Raw genomic sequence first — 16,149 nt, 5'->3', positions numbered from 1 at the left:
GGATTAAGTTAGAGTTTGGGCCTACATTACAAAGCTAACAGTACAACTGAATTCAGTAGCTTTTCATTTGCATTTTTCAGCCATTCATGGAAGTCCCTAAACAAACCGACACCAAAACTGTTTCACAATCTTTGTCCGAGAAATCCTCTATACCTTTGTGTCTCAAACAATAACATCAGACATAACATTTGCACGACCCAACATAATTTAGACATCCTGCCTTAACCCTATAATCCCTCACTATCAATCCCAAAATCCAACATGCTCCAACACTAATCTATTCTTTCTACAATCCTTTCCTTTCTTTTCTCTTCGCAATAACCTTGCCTTTTGGTTTTTCCTTTCATTTTCTTTCATTCCAATCGGAATTCCCAAATCTCTCTCCATCTCCCTTCCACAATGGGGAATTGTTGCTCTCGTGGCAGCCCCGCCGCCGAAGACGCTAACGACGACAAGGGAGATGCGCCAAAGCAAGCAGAAGGTTCACCATCATCAGGAGGAGCCGGCTCCAACTCCATGTCAGACTCCATCGGGAACGTCTTAGGACGGCCAATGGAAGACATTAAAGCAACGTACACCATCGGTAAGGAATTGGGTAGGGGGCAGTTCGGGGTGACCCATTTGTGTACTCACAAGACGACCGGGGAACAATTCGCTTGCAAGACGATAACCAAGAGAAAACTATCTACCAAAGAGGATATTGAAGACGTTAAAAGGGAAGTACAGATCATGCACCATTTGACGGGTCAGCCTAACATCGTGGAACTCAAGGGAGCCTACGAAGATAAGCATTCGGTTCATTTGGTGATGGAGTTGTGTGCCGGAGGAGAGCTGTTTGATAGGATCATTGCTAAGGGCCATTATAGCGAGCGTGCTGCAGCTTCTTTGCTTCGAACCATTGTTCAGATTGTGCACACTTGCCATTCTATGGGGGTCATCCATAGGGATCTCAAGCCTGAGAATTTCTTGTTGTTGAATAATGATGAAGATTCCCCTCTCAAGGCCACTGATTTTGGTCTCTCAGCCTTTTACAAGCCAGGTTCATTTTCATCTTGCTTTCCAAAACTTCTAAAATTAACTAAATAAAACCGAAATCTATAACTAAAAGTTTGGCTTGGGAAATTCCAACAGGTGAAGAATTCAAAGACATTGTTGGAAGTGCATATTATATTGCACCTGAAGTTTTGAAGAGGAAATATGGACCTGAAGCTGATATATGGAGTGTCGGAGTTATGTTGTATATTCTTCTATCTGGTTCTCCACCCTTCTGGGCAGGTTAGTAATCAATTCTAGATATATTGCCAGTCTCATTTCCTTTTCTTTTTTTTTTCTTTTATAGTTTAACTTTAATGCATGTAGTCCTTAATTAAGCTTCAACCTAATATATATATATATTTCGTGATATATAGAGTCCGAAAATGGGATATTCAACGCAATTTTGCGAGGTCACATTGATTTCTCGAGTGACCCATGGCCTCGAATTTCAACTCAAGCAAAGGATGTCGTAAGGAAGATGCTAAACGCGGATCCCAAACAGAGGTTAACCGCCAGCCAGGTTCTAAGTAAGTTCTTTTAAATTATGGGAAAAGCCAAGAAATTAAAGAAGGTATATATGTATATCTGATAAAAATGAACAACAACAGGTCATCCATGGATTAAAGAGGATGGTGAAGCACCGGATACACCTCTTGACAATGCAGTTCTAAACAGGCTCAAACAGTTCAAAGCAATGAACCAGTTCAAGAAAGTTGCTTTGCGGGTATGTATTAATTAATTGACTAACAAGTTATGATAATATACAATCAATAATTTCCTGAAAATTGTTGTGTTGTGTAGGTGATTGCGGGGTGTTTATCAGAAGAAGAAATCATGGGGTTGAAAGAGATGTTCAAGGGCATGGACACCGATAACAGCGGCACCATAACACTTGAAGAATTGAAGCAAGGGCTTGCAAAGCAAGGAACCAAACTCTCTGAATACGAAGTTAAACAACTAATGGAGGCCGTATGTCTACTCTTCTCCAAGCCTCAATTAATCTTTCTTTCTTTCTTTCTTTCTTTCTTTCTTTTTTGCTGTCAAATCATTATAAATGGTGTTTAACTTCTTACTCTATAAAAAAATCATAGGCTGATGCAGATGGAAATGGAACCATAGACTACGATGAGTTCATCACTGCCACAATGCATATGAACCGAATGGATAGAGAAGATCATCTCTACCATGCCTTCCAACACTTTGATAAAGATAACAGCGGGTAATGCATGGCAACAATAAAGCTAAGCAAAGTTCATTTCAGTTATCTTCTGCATACCTTTTTTCCATTTTAAATGGCTTGTTTGGGAGTTGAACCGGATCGAAACCCAAGCAGGAAATTATAAACCTCAAAACTAAGATATTATGCTTACTTTCAGGTATATCACTACCGAAGAACTGGACCAAGCTCTACGTGAATATGGAATGCATGATGACCAAGACATAAAGGAAATCATTTCTGAAGTTGACATCGATAATGTAAGCAATATATCCATGCCATTTCTGACATAAAAACAAAGCAAATCCATCACCAACCCACTGAATAGGGGATAATAGTTACAATGAATAGATCAAAATCAATAATTATTTGCTTCAAATTCAATAATTAACTCAATATATCATTTAATATTTGCAGGATGGAAGGATCAACTATGATGAATTTGTGGCAATGATGAGGAAAGGAAACCCCGAACCAAATCCTAAGAAACGACGTGAATTGTTCATTTAATTATTATTGTGTTGAATAAATAAGCTGTAAATATTCCCTTGATAGGCTAATGGATAGATGACCCGACGTGAAAAACATGCAGGAAAAAAAAAGTAATATAAATTCTGCTGAAAAGAAAAAATAAATTATTATGATAATCAAAAGAAGGTTCAAGTGTCGGGTTTTATGTTAGATCCACTAAATCTATGAATAGCTCAAGGGGTGTATTATATGTTAGATTTACCAGGTCAGTCTAATGGTTATTGGGTTGTGCTATCTGTTAGGTCGTCATTAAAAGTTCAAGGGTTGTATATTATATGTTAGATTTAACAGGTTTGATTTGAATTTAAATATATATGAGTTTTTTTTTATTATTTAATAAATTATATATTAAGTTTAATTACAAAATATTTTATAATATTAAACAAAATATTTTCGAGTTGTTGCCTTACTATTTTACGTCTTGACTTTCTTAAATATATGCATTGAGAGTAATTTAAGTTCAAGTACTCCACTTATCAAGTTGTAACTTCACTTTTATACATAAACTAAATTACTCTCTCCACAAAGATTTTCCGATTGAAAGCTTAGATACAAATTATTGATCATGAAAACAATCTAATTACAAAGAATTTGTACTAGCAAAAGTTCTTAGGTATGAATAAATAAGTGTTCTCAACCTCTTATACAATTACAATAACAAGCTTTTTCTTTAATAAAAACTTCACTATGTATGATCTTCTATTTTTCTTAAAATTTATTTCGGGTAAGTCTTCAACAAGGGAACAATATAATCAAAGATCATTTAAAATAGATCTCTTTAATTAAGGGTCTGTTTGATTGAAGGAATTGATTTTCCGGAAAATCATTTCCAACTTTTCCAGCGTTTGATTGGCGGAAAACATTTTCTATTTGGAAAATGAACTCCAAAACAAGGGAAAATGGGTTACATTTTAGGGAAAATGTCTTACCCTTTCAATTTCCGTAAGACATTTTCCGTGCTCTCCTCTCTATCGCCTCCTTCATTCCTTCCTTCATTTCCGGTAGAAAATTGCTTCTATTTATCGATTTTCCAGTAACTTGTTTTTTTAATTATTCAATACTTGTTTTTTAACACAATTACAAATAATTTATTTGATATTAATTTTTTTCAATTTATAACTATTAATATTGTGGCTTAATAATTGAGTATTATTATAAATAAATCATTACAATATATGTAAAAATAATTTAAAATATAAAAATTTATTAACATATATCAATATATGTAAAAACAAATTTTTCGAAAAATATTTCCAGGAAATCTGTCAAACAGCCGAAAATATTTTACACAGATTCAATCAAACACCAGAAAATATTTTCCAGTAAATCATTTTACAGAAAATTAAAACATTTTTCCGAAATCATTTTACGGAAAATATTTTACTAGCAATAAACAGACCCTAAGACTTGAAAGAAAAGAGTCCTTTCTTAACTTGATTTTCTTGGTATGTTAATCCAATAAATTGTTTCTACAAATCCTTGAAGTTGGGTATAAGAAAATCCAAGATTTTTTGATAAAAAAATGATAAGTTGCACAACAACCTAATTACAAAGTGAGTTGTAAGTGGCATTGGATTTCGAACATGAAATTGAAGCTAACAATATCTTTCAATGCACCCTTCAATCTAACTCCATAGCTATGAAAAGTAATTAAAGTACATGCCTTAACAATTAAAAAGTATCAACAACCCAAGATTTAACCCTTCTCCCCTAACTCTAAAAATTCCATCAACCATTACTACCTCCTTTCTTAGTAAACAATGCAAAGGCTGCATCACGAGTAAGTAGATTAGCCTTGTAACGGAGGACTCGAGCCTTTTTGTATGAAATTTTTGATAATTTCAAATTAGTGTTACCAATTTATTATGCGGACATTAAAATAAATTTTTTTATTTTTTTCTCTCTATTTTTTTTTAAAATTTATACTGGTATCGTTAATGTGTCAAGTGACATCACAAAAAAGATTGTTTTATTTTTCACCATGTATTTTGGTTCTATTTAATCTTGAAACATATATATTCTTTAAAGATTTATACCGGTGTTACTAATGTATTAGGTGACACCACTTAAAAGAAAATTCCAACACCATGATTTGTTGATGATTAAAGGCAAATTTAGGGTGGTATCGCCTAACAGCTTGGCGGCACCAAAGTTTACGATAGAAATCGACCCATTTTTGTAATTAATTTGTATGTTATATCATTTTCAAGTTTAATTTTCTTTATATTATTTTTGTAAATGCCCCTAAATACTTAAAATGAGTGAATAACCTAAAAATACTATAAATTAAAAAAAACTAAATTAGGCTATTTTTTCGAAAACTAGCTGGAAGTGCTTTAGCCACATAAGCTGAAAACCCTTCCAGCTGGAAGCTTTTTTCCCCAATAGGCACTCACCTCAACAGTTATTTCCCCAACAGCTATTTAATTAGCCGTTGGGACCAACGACACCACCTAACGGTCAAATTTATTTTCTATATAATCTCCCTATTTAATTTCTTTTCTTCAATTCAATCTCAACTCTCTCTCACATTCTTAAATCTCTCTCAAATTCCTCTCAATTACCTCTTAATTTCTCACTCAAAATTTATTTCTCTCTCAACTCTCTTTTTTTTTAATTAAAATTATCTTAAGTTTTTCGTAAAATATTTTTCTATTACAATTTATTTCATGTTTTCCAAAATTAACAATGGCACAATCTCTAATCCGTTTGGATGACAGGCACATTTCTGTCAATCAATTGCAAATATTTAGATTTTTTTATCATATTTAACGTAATTTAATTTAAATATTTTCTTGTTATATTGGAATTTAATATTTTGTATGTTTATATATATAGGCGAAAGATCGAATTTTAGAGACGCATATTCGTAATCTACTTGCTTCTCTAGCACCCTTAATTGAACCCTACTTGCAAGATGTCAGATTTTTACACGTGGCCCTTATTGGTCGTGGGTGTAAATTGGACCTTACACTTGTAAGCACATTGGTGGAAAAGTGGAGACCCGAGACGCACGCATTCTATCTTCCATGCGGTGAGTGTACTATCACTCTGGAGGACGTGCTGTAACACACCAAACCTGATCCTTTATAAGGATCCAAGTATGACGTGTCACTACAGAGAAATCATCTATCTGTAAAACTATTTTTGGCGTATACCTTGTAAAACTAGGGTGTTATATTTAAACATTTAATAATATAATAAAATAAAGTATAAGTCATGTGGCGCATAAGCTTTAATAAGATAAGTCATGTGGTGTATAAGCTTTAATAAGATAATTTTCATCGTATGAAATATAACACTAGAAAACCATTTCATAACTCAAATAAAGCTTTAGTAAAACATAGTTTATCAACATGGGTTTCGAGTACAAATCCTTTTCAAAATACAATCAAACATCACCCCCCAAATGTCATGCATAGTACAAAATAATAGAAGTCTCAAAGCAGCAGATGTCCTCTAGTGTGGTCTAATAGAATGTCTTCCTTCAACAGTAGGCTTGAGAAGGAAAAGGGAAACGAGGTAAGTCAAAAGGACTTAGTGAGTTCTAAAAGAAATCTTATCAATAACCACTAATACTTCAAGCAGATCATATCAAAGAGTCAAACACAATCACACAGTTTTCCAAATGGCATATACCATACACAAACAGTCTATATGTCGATTAACTATTCCTTTGGCGAATACATTACGCCCATATGACCATACAGATAAACCTTCTTCGTGCTAGCCACGTACCCAAATCCTTAGATAGATTCATATCATATATTCCATTCATTTTCCTTTGTTTGTTTCCTTTGTCATGATTTGCCTATCTAGTATGCAACATACATTCACCACACCAAAGGCTACACAACTATTTTCATGTATCGTAATCTGCCAATCCAATGTACATTCTATTGAAGGCATCGCCATGAATATTTTTCCTTAACATCATTTCCATAATTCAGTCCATATCATTCTTGTCAGAAGCAGAATGTGGTGGCTTAAGCTTGAAGAATGGTTCTTACACTTTAACATAGACATTACAGACTCAGACTGACAACTCTAAGCAACCATTCTTCATATATATACATTTCACCTTTATAGATCGTAAGCACTTACCTTACACAAAATATAAAACAAGAATACTACACATACGGAAGTATGAAGGAACTCACAAAAAATATAGCAAAGCTTATATAACAGGACCTTTGCCTTTTTCACTCGGTCCTTTAAAAGCGTCTTAAGCTCAAATATAAATAATTACACTTATCATATCATTACACCATTGAAACGAAACATGCATTCAAGAAACATTAACGTTTAACCCAGAATTAAGAAGTTTCCTTCCTTACATACAAATATGATACTTATGCATGGAGAGTTAAAAATACGTAAATAATTCTAAAAATAACCTAGGGCTTATAGTATTTACCAAAGAGTTAAAACAACATGAGTGTTGGTTGAATATAGTGAACCTAACTTTAGTAAGGTTTCTAGACTTAAGTTTTTCAAAGAATGTGCAGAGAAAAACAAGAAGAAGCAGAATGCAAAGAAAACTCAAAGTTTATTAGTGAAAACACTGATATATTTATATACCTAAGCACAGAGACAAGGTTTAGTGGAATGATCTGATTATTCCACTAACACCCTTGAATCTCATCATAAGTGCACCTATCATCATTTAAGTCTTATCAACTACAGTATCTTAGTTTCATTCTAACTAGTTCTCACTTGGCTAACTAAATTGTCATATTAAAATAGTAAACAAATCTATTCACTACAAACTTAAGGAACTCAGCTAAACTTATAGGATGACATATATTCAACAAAAGAATCTACTAACCCACAGATCTCACCAAAATACGTAATTCGTCAAAACACAAGATTCACCAATTGGCGCATATATAAAATACTATATTTAGACAAAATTAACACTTCACTTTCTTGAAGCTACGTTTAATATCATAACATAATAAACAGTAACCAGATACAGAAACTTCGTCAGATAGGCTGTTACACGTGCAGTTACAGCTTGGGTTACCAGTGGATGGGCCGATAATGACTGTGTAACACCCCAAACTCGGCCCAATCTGGAAATATTACGAAGAAGGGTTTTGAAATAAAACTTTCATGTTACATCTTCTCATATTAATTGTTCTAAAGGAGTCCACATTTTTGAAAAAACTTATTATTATTCCTTTTAAGTAAAACATGAATTTGCAGCAAAAGTTTATAAGTCGTTATAGTTGAAAATCAAGCTTGATTTCAGAAAAATATTTGTTTGCGTAAAACCATTATTTTCGTGAATTATTTTGTTAAAAGTTGTAGAATAATAATCTAAATTATTTCAAAATCCCAAAATTAAAACCAACAGTCTAAAAAGTTCCAAAAATTACAAACTCTTAAAATAATGCAGCATTTAAATAAAACTATTAATTAAACCATTTCGTGAACTAATGGTCACCACTGAGACTCCATCGCACCGGCCCTCCTATGTCTGAGGATTACCTGAATAGAAAAGACAAACAGATGTGAATTTTAATGAACTCAGTGTGTAACCAAACAGAGTCATACATGCACATAAACTCAGGTTTTTCGTATATAGAACAGATATAGATATTTGTCCTCAACAGAATCATACAAATATGCAAAATCCTACCCCCAACCTCTACACACCATCTCCGTCCATCCCAACATACCACGTGGGGTATTAAACACTCACCCCGCCTTACACATCACATAGTGTTCGTACGACACTGATCAAAATAGTTTGCAGCTGAGTTGTCAAAATAACGACGAAATGTCACCTCATAGAACACTTCCTCCACATATACAAATCTCTCCCCAAATACAGATACAGAATATTGATATACATGTATAACAGAGTTAATATAACCCGTATGCTAGTATACAGATATCATACATGCATATACTAAACAATTAAACATACATATCCGTTTTTCTAACACAAATGAGTTTTTCAAAATAGCTGATCACATGCATCAATGTTTGTTTTTCCCTTACTGACCCTACGAAAGGCCTACAGTTGATTGGAACGACATATGTGACCCTAGGGAAAATTTTTAAATTTTGGGTTTACATGCTCGTGTGGGCCTACACGCCTAAATTAGCCTTGCCCGTGTGGCCGACACACCATATCGGCCTAGCCTGTATAACCTACACGGTCATACACTCTCCCATCATACGACCGTGTGTCGCACGCAGCCGGCCACACGGTTAGGCACACGCCCATATGGCGTCGACAAGTCACTTTTTCAGCCTTCGTCGAACCTCATTTTCTCATGTTTTCGTTACACACCTGATTTGGATTTGCTGCGAACGCTCCTACAAGATAACCAGAACCTAAAATTGACAAATAAATCACCAAATTAGTCGCTTAAATCGATACTAAAATTTAAACCAAGTCGATCCGTTCAATCCATTATACAACCAAACCCTTACCTTCAATCGAACAATGGCAGTTCCACGCAACTAAGTCACCGATGGATAATTTCGAGCCCCTTGATCTTCCCTTAAACGGCATTAATAAGAACCATCAATAAAGAATCACCAACCAAAAGCAATAACTACACATACCCAAACTTACCGAATCAAATCACAATAAAAAATTGGGATAGAAGAAAGCAACAGATGCACCACAATGCCGATCAACCAATAAAAACACACGTTTTAATCAAAATCAAGGATTGAATAATTGAGAGAAAGAAAATTTACTCAGGAGAGAAAAAGAATAGAGGAGAAGAGAAAAAAAGTCAAACAGAGGGAATTTTGGGAAAAAATAAATTAAATTAAAATTAAAATTAAACAACTCCTCACTTCATCCACTAACCACCTTATCCCCCAGAATCCTACCTACTAACCACATCCAACTACCCCAAAATTTCACTTCTACCCAACCTCTATCACACAACTGAAGCAAAAATTATCATCCACGCTTATGTAGAGATTCTAACACGAGACCTTTAGGTAGGCTAATACCTTACCACTTGAACCAGCAAGCTCATTCTAATACGAGTTCACAGAAAATATAACATTAGCCCACCCCAAAGGGATAAGGCTAGGATAAAAAATAGCAAAATTACTAAAAGTGAGACTTGAACCCAAGACCTCAAATACACCCTCAAATCATTTAACCACTAAAGCAGATACATATTTGTAACAGATTTTGCAAAAAAATAATTTAGGGCGTTTCAACTCTATGCTTTAAAAGAAATTTTGGCCTCGAAATTTACCTAATTCGAACAGATGAGAAAACTGCTGACGCATCGAGTCCTCACGTTCCCACGTGGCTTTCTCAATGCCATGATTCCGTCACAAAACCTTAACTAACGGAATAGACATTTTCTTCAGAACCTTTACATCTCAATCCAAAATTTGAATCGGTTCCTCTTCAAATGTCAAATCCAGTCTAACCTCGATTTCCTCAACAGACACAACATGAAATAGATCAGACTGATACCGCCTCAACATAGAGACGTGGAATACGTCATGGATATGGTCTAACCCCAGAGGAAACTCTAACTGATAAGCGACTAGTCTCACACGCTTTAAAACCTGATACGGCCTAATGAACCTGGGGCTCAACTAGCTCTTACGTCCGAACCACGAAACCTTCTTCCACGGAGATACCTTAAGAAAGACAATGTCACCTACAGAGTAATCGGTATCCTTCCTTTTCAGATCTACATAAGCGTTCTGTCTATCAGAAGTTGCCTTAAGACAATCTCGTATTAATATGACTTTGTCTTCAATCTCGAAAACTAACTCAAGACCCAAAATTCTTCATTCACCCAATTCAGTCCAACACAGCGGAGTATGACACTTATGACTATACAGAGCCTCTTAATGTGCCATCTGGATGTTAGACTAAAAACCGTTGTTGTAGATGAACTCAGCTAAAGTCAGAAAATCTTCCTAACTCCCTCGAAAATCAATCACACAACTCCGAAGCATATCCTCTAGTATTTGAATCACCCTTTCAAATTGACTATTGGTCTGAGGATGGAATGCAGTACTAAAGTCTAACCTCGTACCCAGAGCTTCATGAAGTTTCTTCTAAAATCGAGAAGTGAAGCGAGGATCCCTATATCGAAAATGGAACCCTATAAAGTCTCACAATCTCGGAAATGTAGAGTTTGGCCAACTTCTACAGAGAATAATCTGTTCGAATCGGAATGAAATAGGCGAACTTAGTCAAACGATCTACGATAACCCATACAGAATCCTTCTTAATAAGTGTTAAAGGTAACCCACTAATGAAATTCATTGTCACACATTCTCATTTCCATAAGGAAATCTTAACGGGTTGGAGCAAAGTCGTAGGTAACTGGTGCTCATCCTTAACTTGCTGGCACGTCAGACAACGAGTAACAAAATCTGTTACCTCTCGTTTCAAACCTGGCCATCACTACAGTTCACAAAGGTCTCGATACATCTTATTTTCACTGGGATGCATAGCATAAGGGCTATTAAGCATTTCCCTTATAATCGACTGTCTTAGATCGGAATGGTTCGATACACAAACTCGTCTTTAGAAACACAGAATCGTATGACTATTCAACCCAAAATCAGACGTACTACCACTCTCAACCTGACGAAAACGCAGAACCAGATAATCATCCCCCAACAATTTTTCCCGAATCTGATAAATCCAAGTTGGCTTCACTTGCAACTCGGCTAACAGACTCTCATCCTCAAACAGAATTAGGCGTGCAAACATCGCCCTCAAATTAACCATTGCTCTATGGCTAAGAGCATTGGTCACCACATTGGCCTTACCGAGATGATACTCTATCGTGCAATCGTAATCCTTAAGCATCTTAATCCTTTACGTTGCCTAAGGTTCAACTCCTTTAAAGTAATGGGGTACTTAAGACTCTTGTGATCTATGTAGATGATACACCTCTCACCATACAGATAATGTCTCTAAATCTTTAAGGCAAAAACCACGATAACTAACTTGAGATCATGCGTTGGATAATTTCCCTTGTGTGACTTAAGCTGTCGGGACGCATAAGCCACAACCTTACCATCTTGCATCAATACACATCCCAAACTGACGTGCGATGTATCACTGTAAACCACAAACTCTTTACCAGATTCAGGCTGTATTAGAACAGGAGCCTGAGTCAAAACAGACTTAAGCTTCTCAAAGCTCGATTGTTGCACATCAGTCCATACAAAAGGAACATTTTTGCGTAGAAGCTTAATCAGATGAGCTACAATCAACGAGAATCCCTCAACAAACTGCCGATAATAACCCACCAAATCTAAAAAACTGTGAATCTCAAAAACATTCTTAAGCTGTTTCTAATCAAGTACAGCTTCAATCTTCTTAGAATCAACTCGGATCCCCTCAACAGAAACCACATGCCCCAAAAATGTTACTTCTCTTAACCAGAATTCACACTTGCTCAACTTGTGTAGAGTTGTTTCTCACGCAGTATCTGAAGCACTACTCTAAGATGTTCATCATCCTCATCCTCATCTTCCTATCTTAGTGTACACTAGAATATCATCGATAAAGACTACGAAAAATTGATCCAAATATGGCTAGAAAACCCGCTTCATCAGATCCATTAATACAGTCAGAGCATTTGTCAAACCAAAGGGCATGACTACGAACTCGTAGTGCCCATAACGAGTCTTAAAATTTGTTTTAAAGATATTAGTTTCCTTAACCCTAAGCTGATGATACCCGTAACAGAGATCTACCTTAGAGAATACTGAAGCCCCACGAAACTAATTAAACAAATCGTCGATCCTCGAAAGTGGGTACTTATTCTTCACAGTCAACTTATTCAACTGTCGGTAATCGATGCACATCCTCATAGTACCGTCCTTTTTCTTTACAAACAAAATCGATGCCCCCCACAGAGACACACTAGGACGGATGAACCCACGATCCCGAAGCTCTTAAAGCTGAGCCTTTAACTCCGTAAGTTCTTTCAGTGTCATTCAGTATGGAGTGATGGACACTAGAGCTGCACCCGGTAGAAGCTCAATGCCAAACTCAACTTTTTGACTCGGAGGTAAACCCGATAACTCATCAGGATATACATCTAAAAATTTCCTCACTGTTCTGACGTTCTCGACCGAAAAGTCCCTAGAAATTGAAACACTTACAAAGGCCAAATATGTTTCACACCTTATTCGAACCAGCTTTTCGGCCACTAAAGCAGAAATTATGTTAGACAACTAATTCTGATGCTCGTCGATCAAAACAACTTCCACATCATCCTTGGTTCTCAAAACTACCCGCTTAGTCGCACAGTCCAAACTAACTCAGTACTCTACCAGCCAGTCCATTCTCAGAATCAAATCGAATTCCTCAAACGGTAGCTTTATCAAACTTGCCAAAAATACAACCCCTCAAACTTCTAGTGGTACAGTCCTATATAGTCTATTAACCCAAACAGATTGACCCAACGGACTCAGTACAGAAATCTCACCAGAAGTACTCTCAACAGTAATCCCCAAGTTTTCAGAGATAGTACTAGCTACATACGAGCGTGTTGACCTATATCTATTAAGGTAGTATAAGGGATATCAAAATAAAGAACATACCCGTAATCACATCAAGGGCGTCTCTGTTATCTCAGCATCGAGCTGCATAAACAAGTGCAGGCTACCTCACCTCAGTCTGATTAGCACCTCTGCCTGGTGCTCTCTACCCTTTGCCCAAACCATTACCTCTACCTTCTGAGGCTGAACGAAACACGAACCCAAAACTTGCATCTAATTAGAACGTTGTAGACACTCTCTAATCCGATAATCCATCAACCCACAATGCAAACATGTCCCTAATCTCCTCCAACACTCACCCAGATGGCACCTACCACAGTCGCTACATGGCTGAACCCCAGTAGGAGCAACTGGAACTCCCACTCTAAAAGGTCTATCACGTCTATCCCATTTCTTAGGCCTCTAAGAAAAATTAGAAGGCTCCGACTCCCTCTTATTCTTGCCTCTCTCACAATCCTTGCTCTGGTGCTCTATGCGCTTAACCTCTTCGACGATCTTCGCATTGTCCACCAGAATGGCGAACTCTCACTCTCTATACAGAGCAATCAAAAACCTCATACTGTCCTCCAAACCATCCTCAAAACATACATTTCTCGTATTCAGATGCTATCATGCCTCGAGCATAGTGACTTAGTCTTAAAAATTTAACCTCATACACGGCCACAGTCCTATCACCTTGCGTGAGGTTTACGAACTCACGCCTATGAGCACCTACATAGCTCACGCCCACATATTTTCTTTAGAATGCGGTCTTAAAATACTCCCAATTAATTTGATCTGGTTGAGTACCATCCTCAACCGATAACCACCACTGGTACGCCTCATCGCGAAGCAAAGATACTACACCCATCAGTTTATGCTTAAGAGTGCAATCAATGTCGTTCATGATTCTATCTATGGCCTCCCTCCAATATTTGGCCACGGTAGGGGCGACTCTAATGACGCCCCTAAACAATTCAGCTCCATTGAGCCGAAGTTGTTCAGTTACCAACCCACAGCCCCCAAATCCAGATTGGGGTCCAACGACCCTCTCTAATACCCTCAGTATGGCTTGGGACAATGCATCGTCCCTAGCCGAACGACTTTGAGACATAGTCTCAGCAGTAGGTGTAGTCGGAGTCTCGCTCGTATCTAGATTTGGCATACTGCCTAATGAGAAAGACTCAGCTCGAGTCCTTCTACGGCACCAGTCTCACCCACGAATATCACAACCGCGAGTTCCACGAGTGCTCATTGTTTCAAAATTTTATCTTCATTACGAAATTTTATACATCAATTTCAGTGTTTATTAGCAAATGTTTATGCTTCAAATATTTATCAGAAGTTCAGAAATCTTTTAGAAATCTTAATTTCTAGCTAACTCAATATAGTTTCAGATAATTCTAACTACAGTATTTCTAAGTCAAAAGAATTAACAGGATCGACACTGAAGACTCGGTGGACCACATACTTTACTCATAAGAAACAAAATCATTTCTTTTTCAAATTCAATTTTAAACCCAAAATTTACAGCCTAAGTTTTGCAACCTGGCTCTAATACCACTAAATGTAACATCCTAAACCCGACTCAGACGTTATGGCCGAATCTAAAAATGTTACGAAGAAGGGTTTTGAAACAAAATTTTCATGTTACATCTTCTCGTATTAATTATTTTAAAAGAGTAAAAGTATCATTTTCGTGAATTATTTTGTTAAAAGTCGTAGAATAAGAATCTAAATCATTTCAAAATCCCAAAATTAAAACCAACAGTCCAAAGAGTCCCAAAAATTACAAACTCTCAAAATAATGCAGCATTTAAATAAAACTATTAATTAAACCATTTCGTGAACTAGTGGTCACCACTGAGACTCCATCGCACCGACCCGTCTATGTCTGAGGATTACCTAAACAGAACAGACAAACAGATGTGAGTTTTTATAAACTTAGTGTGTAACTAAACAGAGTCGTACATGCACATAAACTCAAGTTTTTTGTATACAGAACAGATATAGATACAGATACAGACATTTGTCCTCAACAGAATCAGATCAACAAAATCAAACAAATATGCAAAATCCTACCCTCGTCCTCTACACACTATCTCCGTCCATCCCAATACACCACGTAGGGTATTAAACACTCACCCAGCCCTATACACCACATAGTGTCCGTATGACACTGATCAGAATAGTTTGCAGCTGAGCTGCCAGAATAATGGCGAAATGTCGCCTCATAGAACACTTCCTCCACAAATACAAATCCCCTCAAATACAGATATAGAATATTGATATACAGATATAATAGAGTTAACATAACCCACATGCTCGCATACAGATATTATAGATGCATATACTAAAAAGTCAAACATACAAATCGATTTTTCTAACTCAAATCAGTTTTTCAGAATAGCTGATCACATGCATCAGGGTTTGTTTTGCCATTATCGAACCTACGGAAGGCCCACAGCTGATCGGCATGACATATGTGACCCTACGAAAATTTTTAGAATTTTGGGTCCACATGCCATTGTGGCCCACACGCCCAAATTGGCATTGCCCGTGTGGCTTACACGTCCGCGTAGGTCCACACACCCAGATCAACCTAGCTCGTGTGACCTGCACGACCACACACTCGCCCGTCACAGAGCCATGTGCCGTACACACCCGTGTGGCGTCAACAGACCATTTTTTTACTTTCGCTGAACCTTATTTTCTCGTGTTTTCATTACACACCTAATTCAGATTTATCGCGAATGCTCCCACAAGATAACTAGAACTTAAAATTGACTAATAAATCATCGAATTAGTCGCTTAAATCGATACTAAAATCGAAACCAAGTCGATCCGTTCAATCCATT

General features: G+C 36.6%; 1 protein-coding gene across 1 annotated transcript; it reads left to right on the top strand.

Annotated features, from left to right (window-relative positions):
- The first annotated feature begins 211 nt into the window (after positions 1-211).
- On the top strand, positions 212-3,108 carry LOC107954319 (calcium-dependent protein kinase 17). The gene is made up of 8 exons (XM_016889842.2): positions 212-1,039; positions 1,132-1,275; positions 1,410-1,562; positions 1,644-1,759; positions 1,837-2,004; positions 2,127-2,254; positions 2,412-2,511; positions 2,669-3,108. Exons 1-8 carry the CDS (start codon positions 400-402, stop codon positions 2,759-2,761), a joined length of 1,542 nt encoding a protein of 513 aa, XP_016745331.1. The 5' UTR covers positions 212-399; the 3' UTR covers positions 2,762-3,108.
- Positions 3,109-16,149: the final 13,041 nt, after the last annotated feature.

This window comes from Gossypium hirsutum, chromosome D07 (genome assembly GCF_007990345.1).
Source record: "Gossypium hirsutum isolate 1008001.06 chromosome D07, Gossypium_hirsutum_v2.1, whole genome shotgun sequence".
Taxonomy (NCBI): Eukaryota; Viridiplantae; Streptophyta; class Magnoliopsida; order Malvales; family Malvaceae; genus Gossypium; species Gossypium hirsutum.
This window is presented reverse-complemented; position numbering and strand designations above follow the sequence as displayed.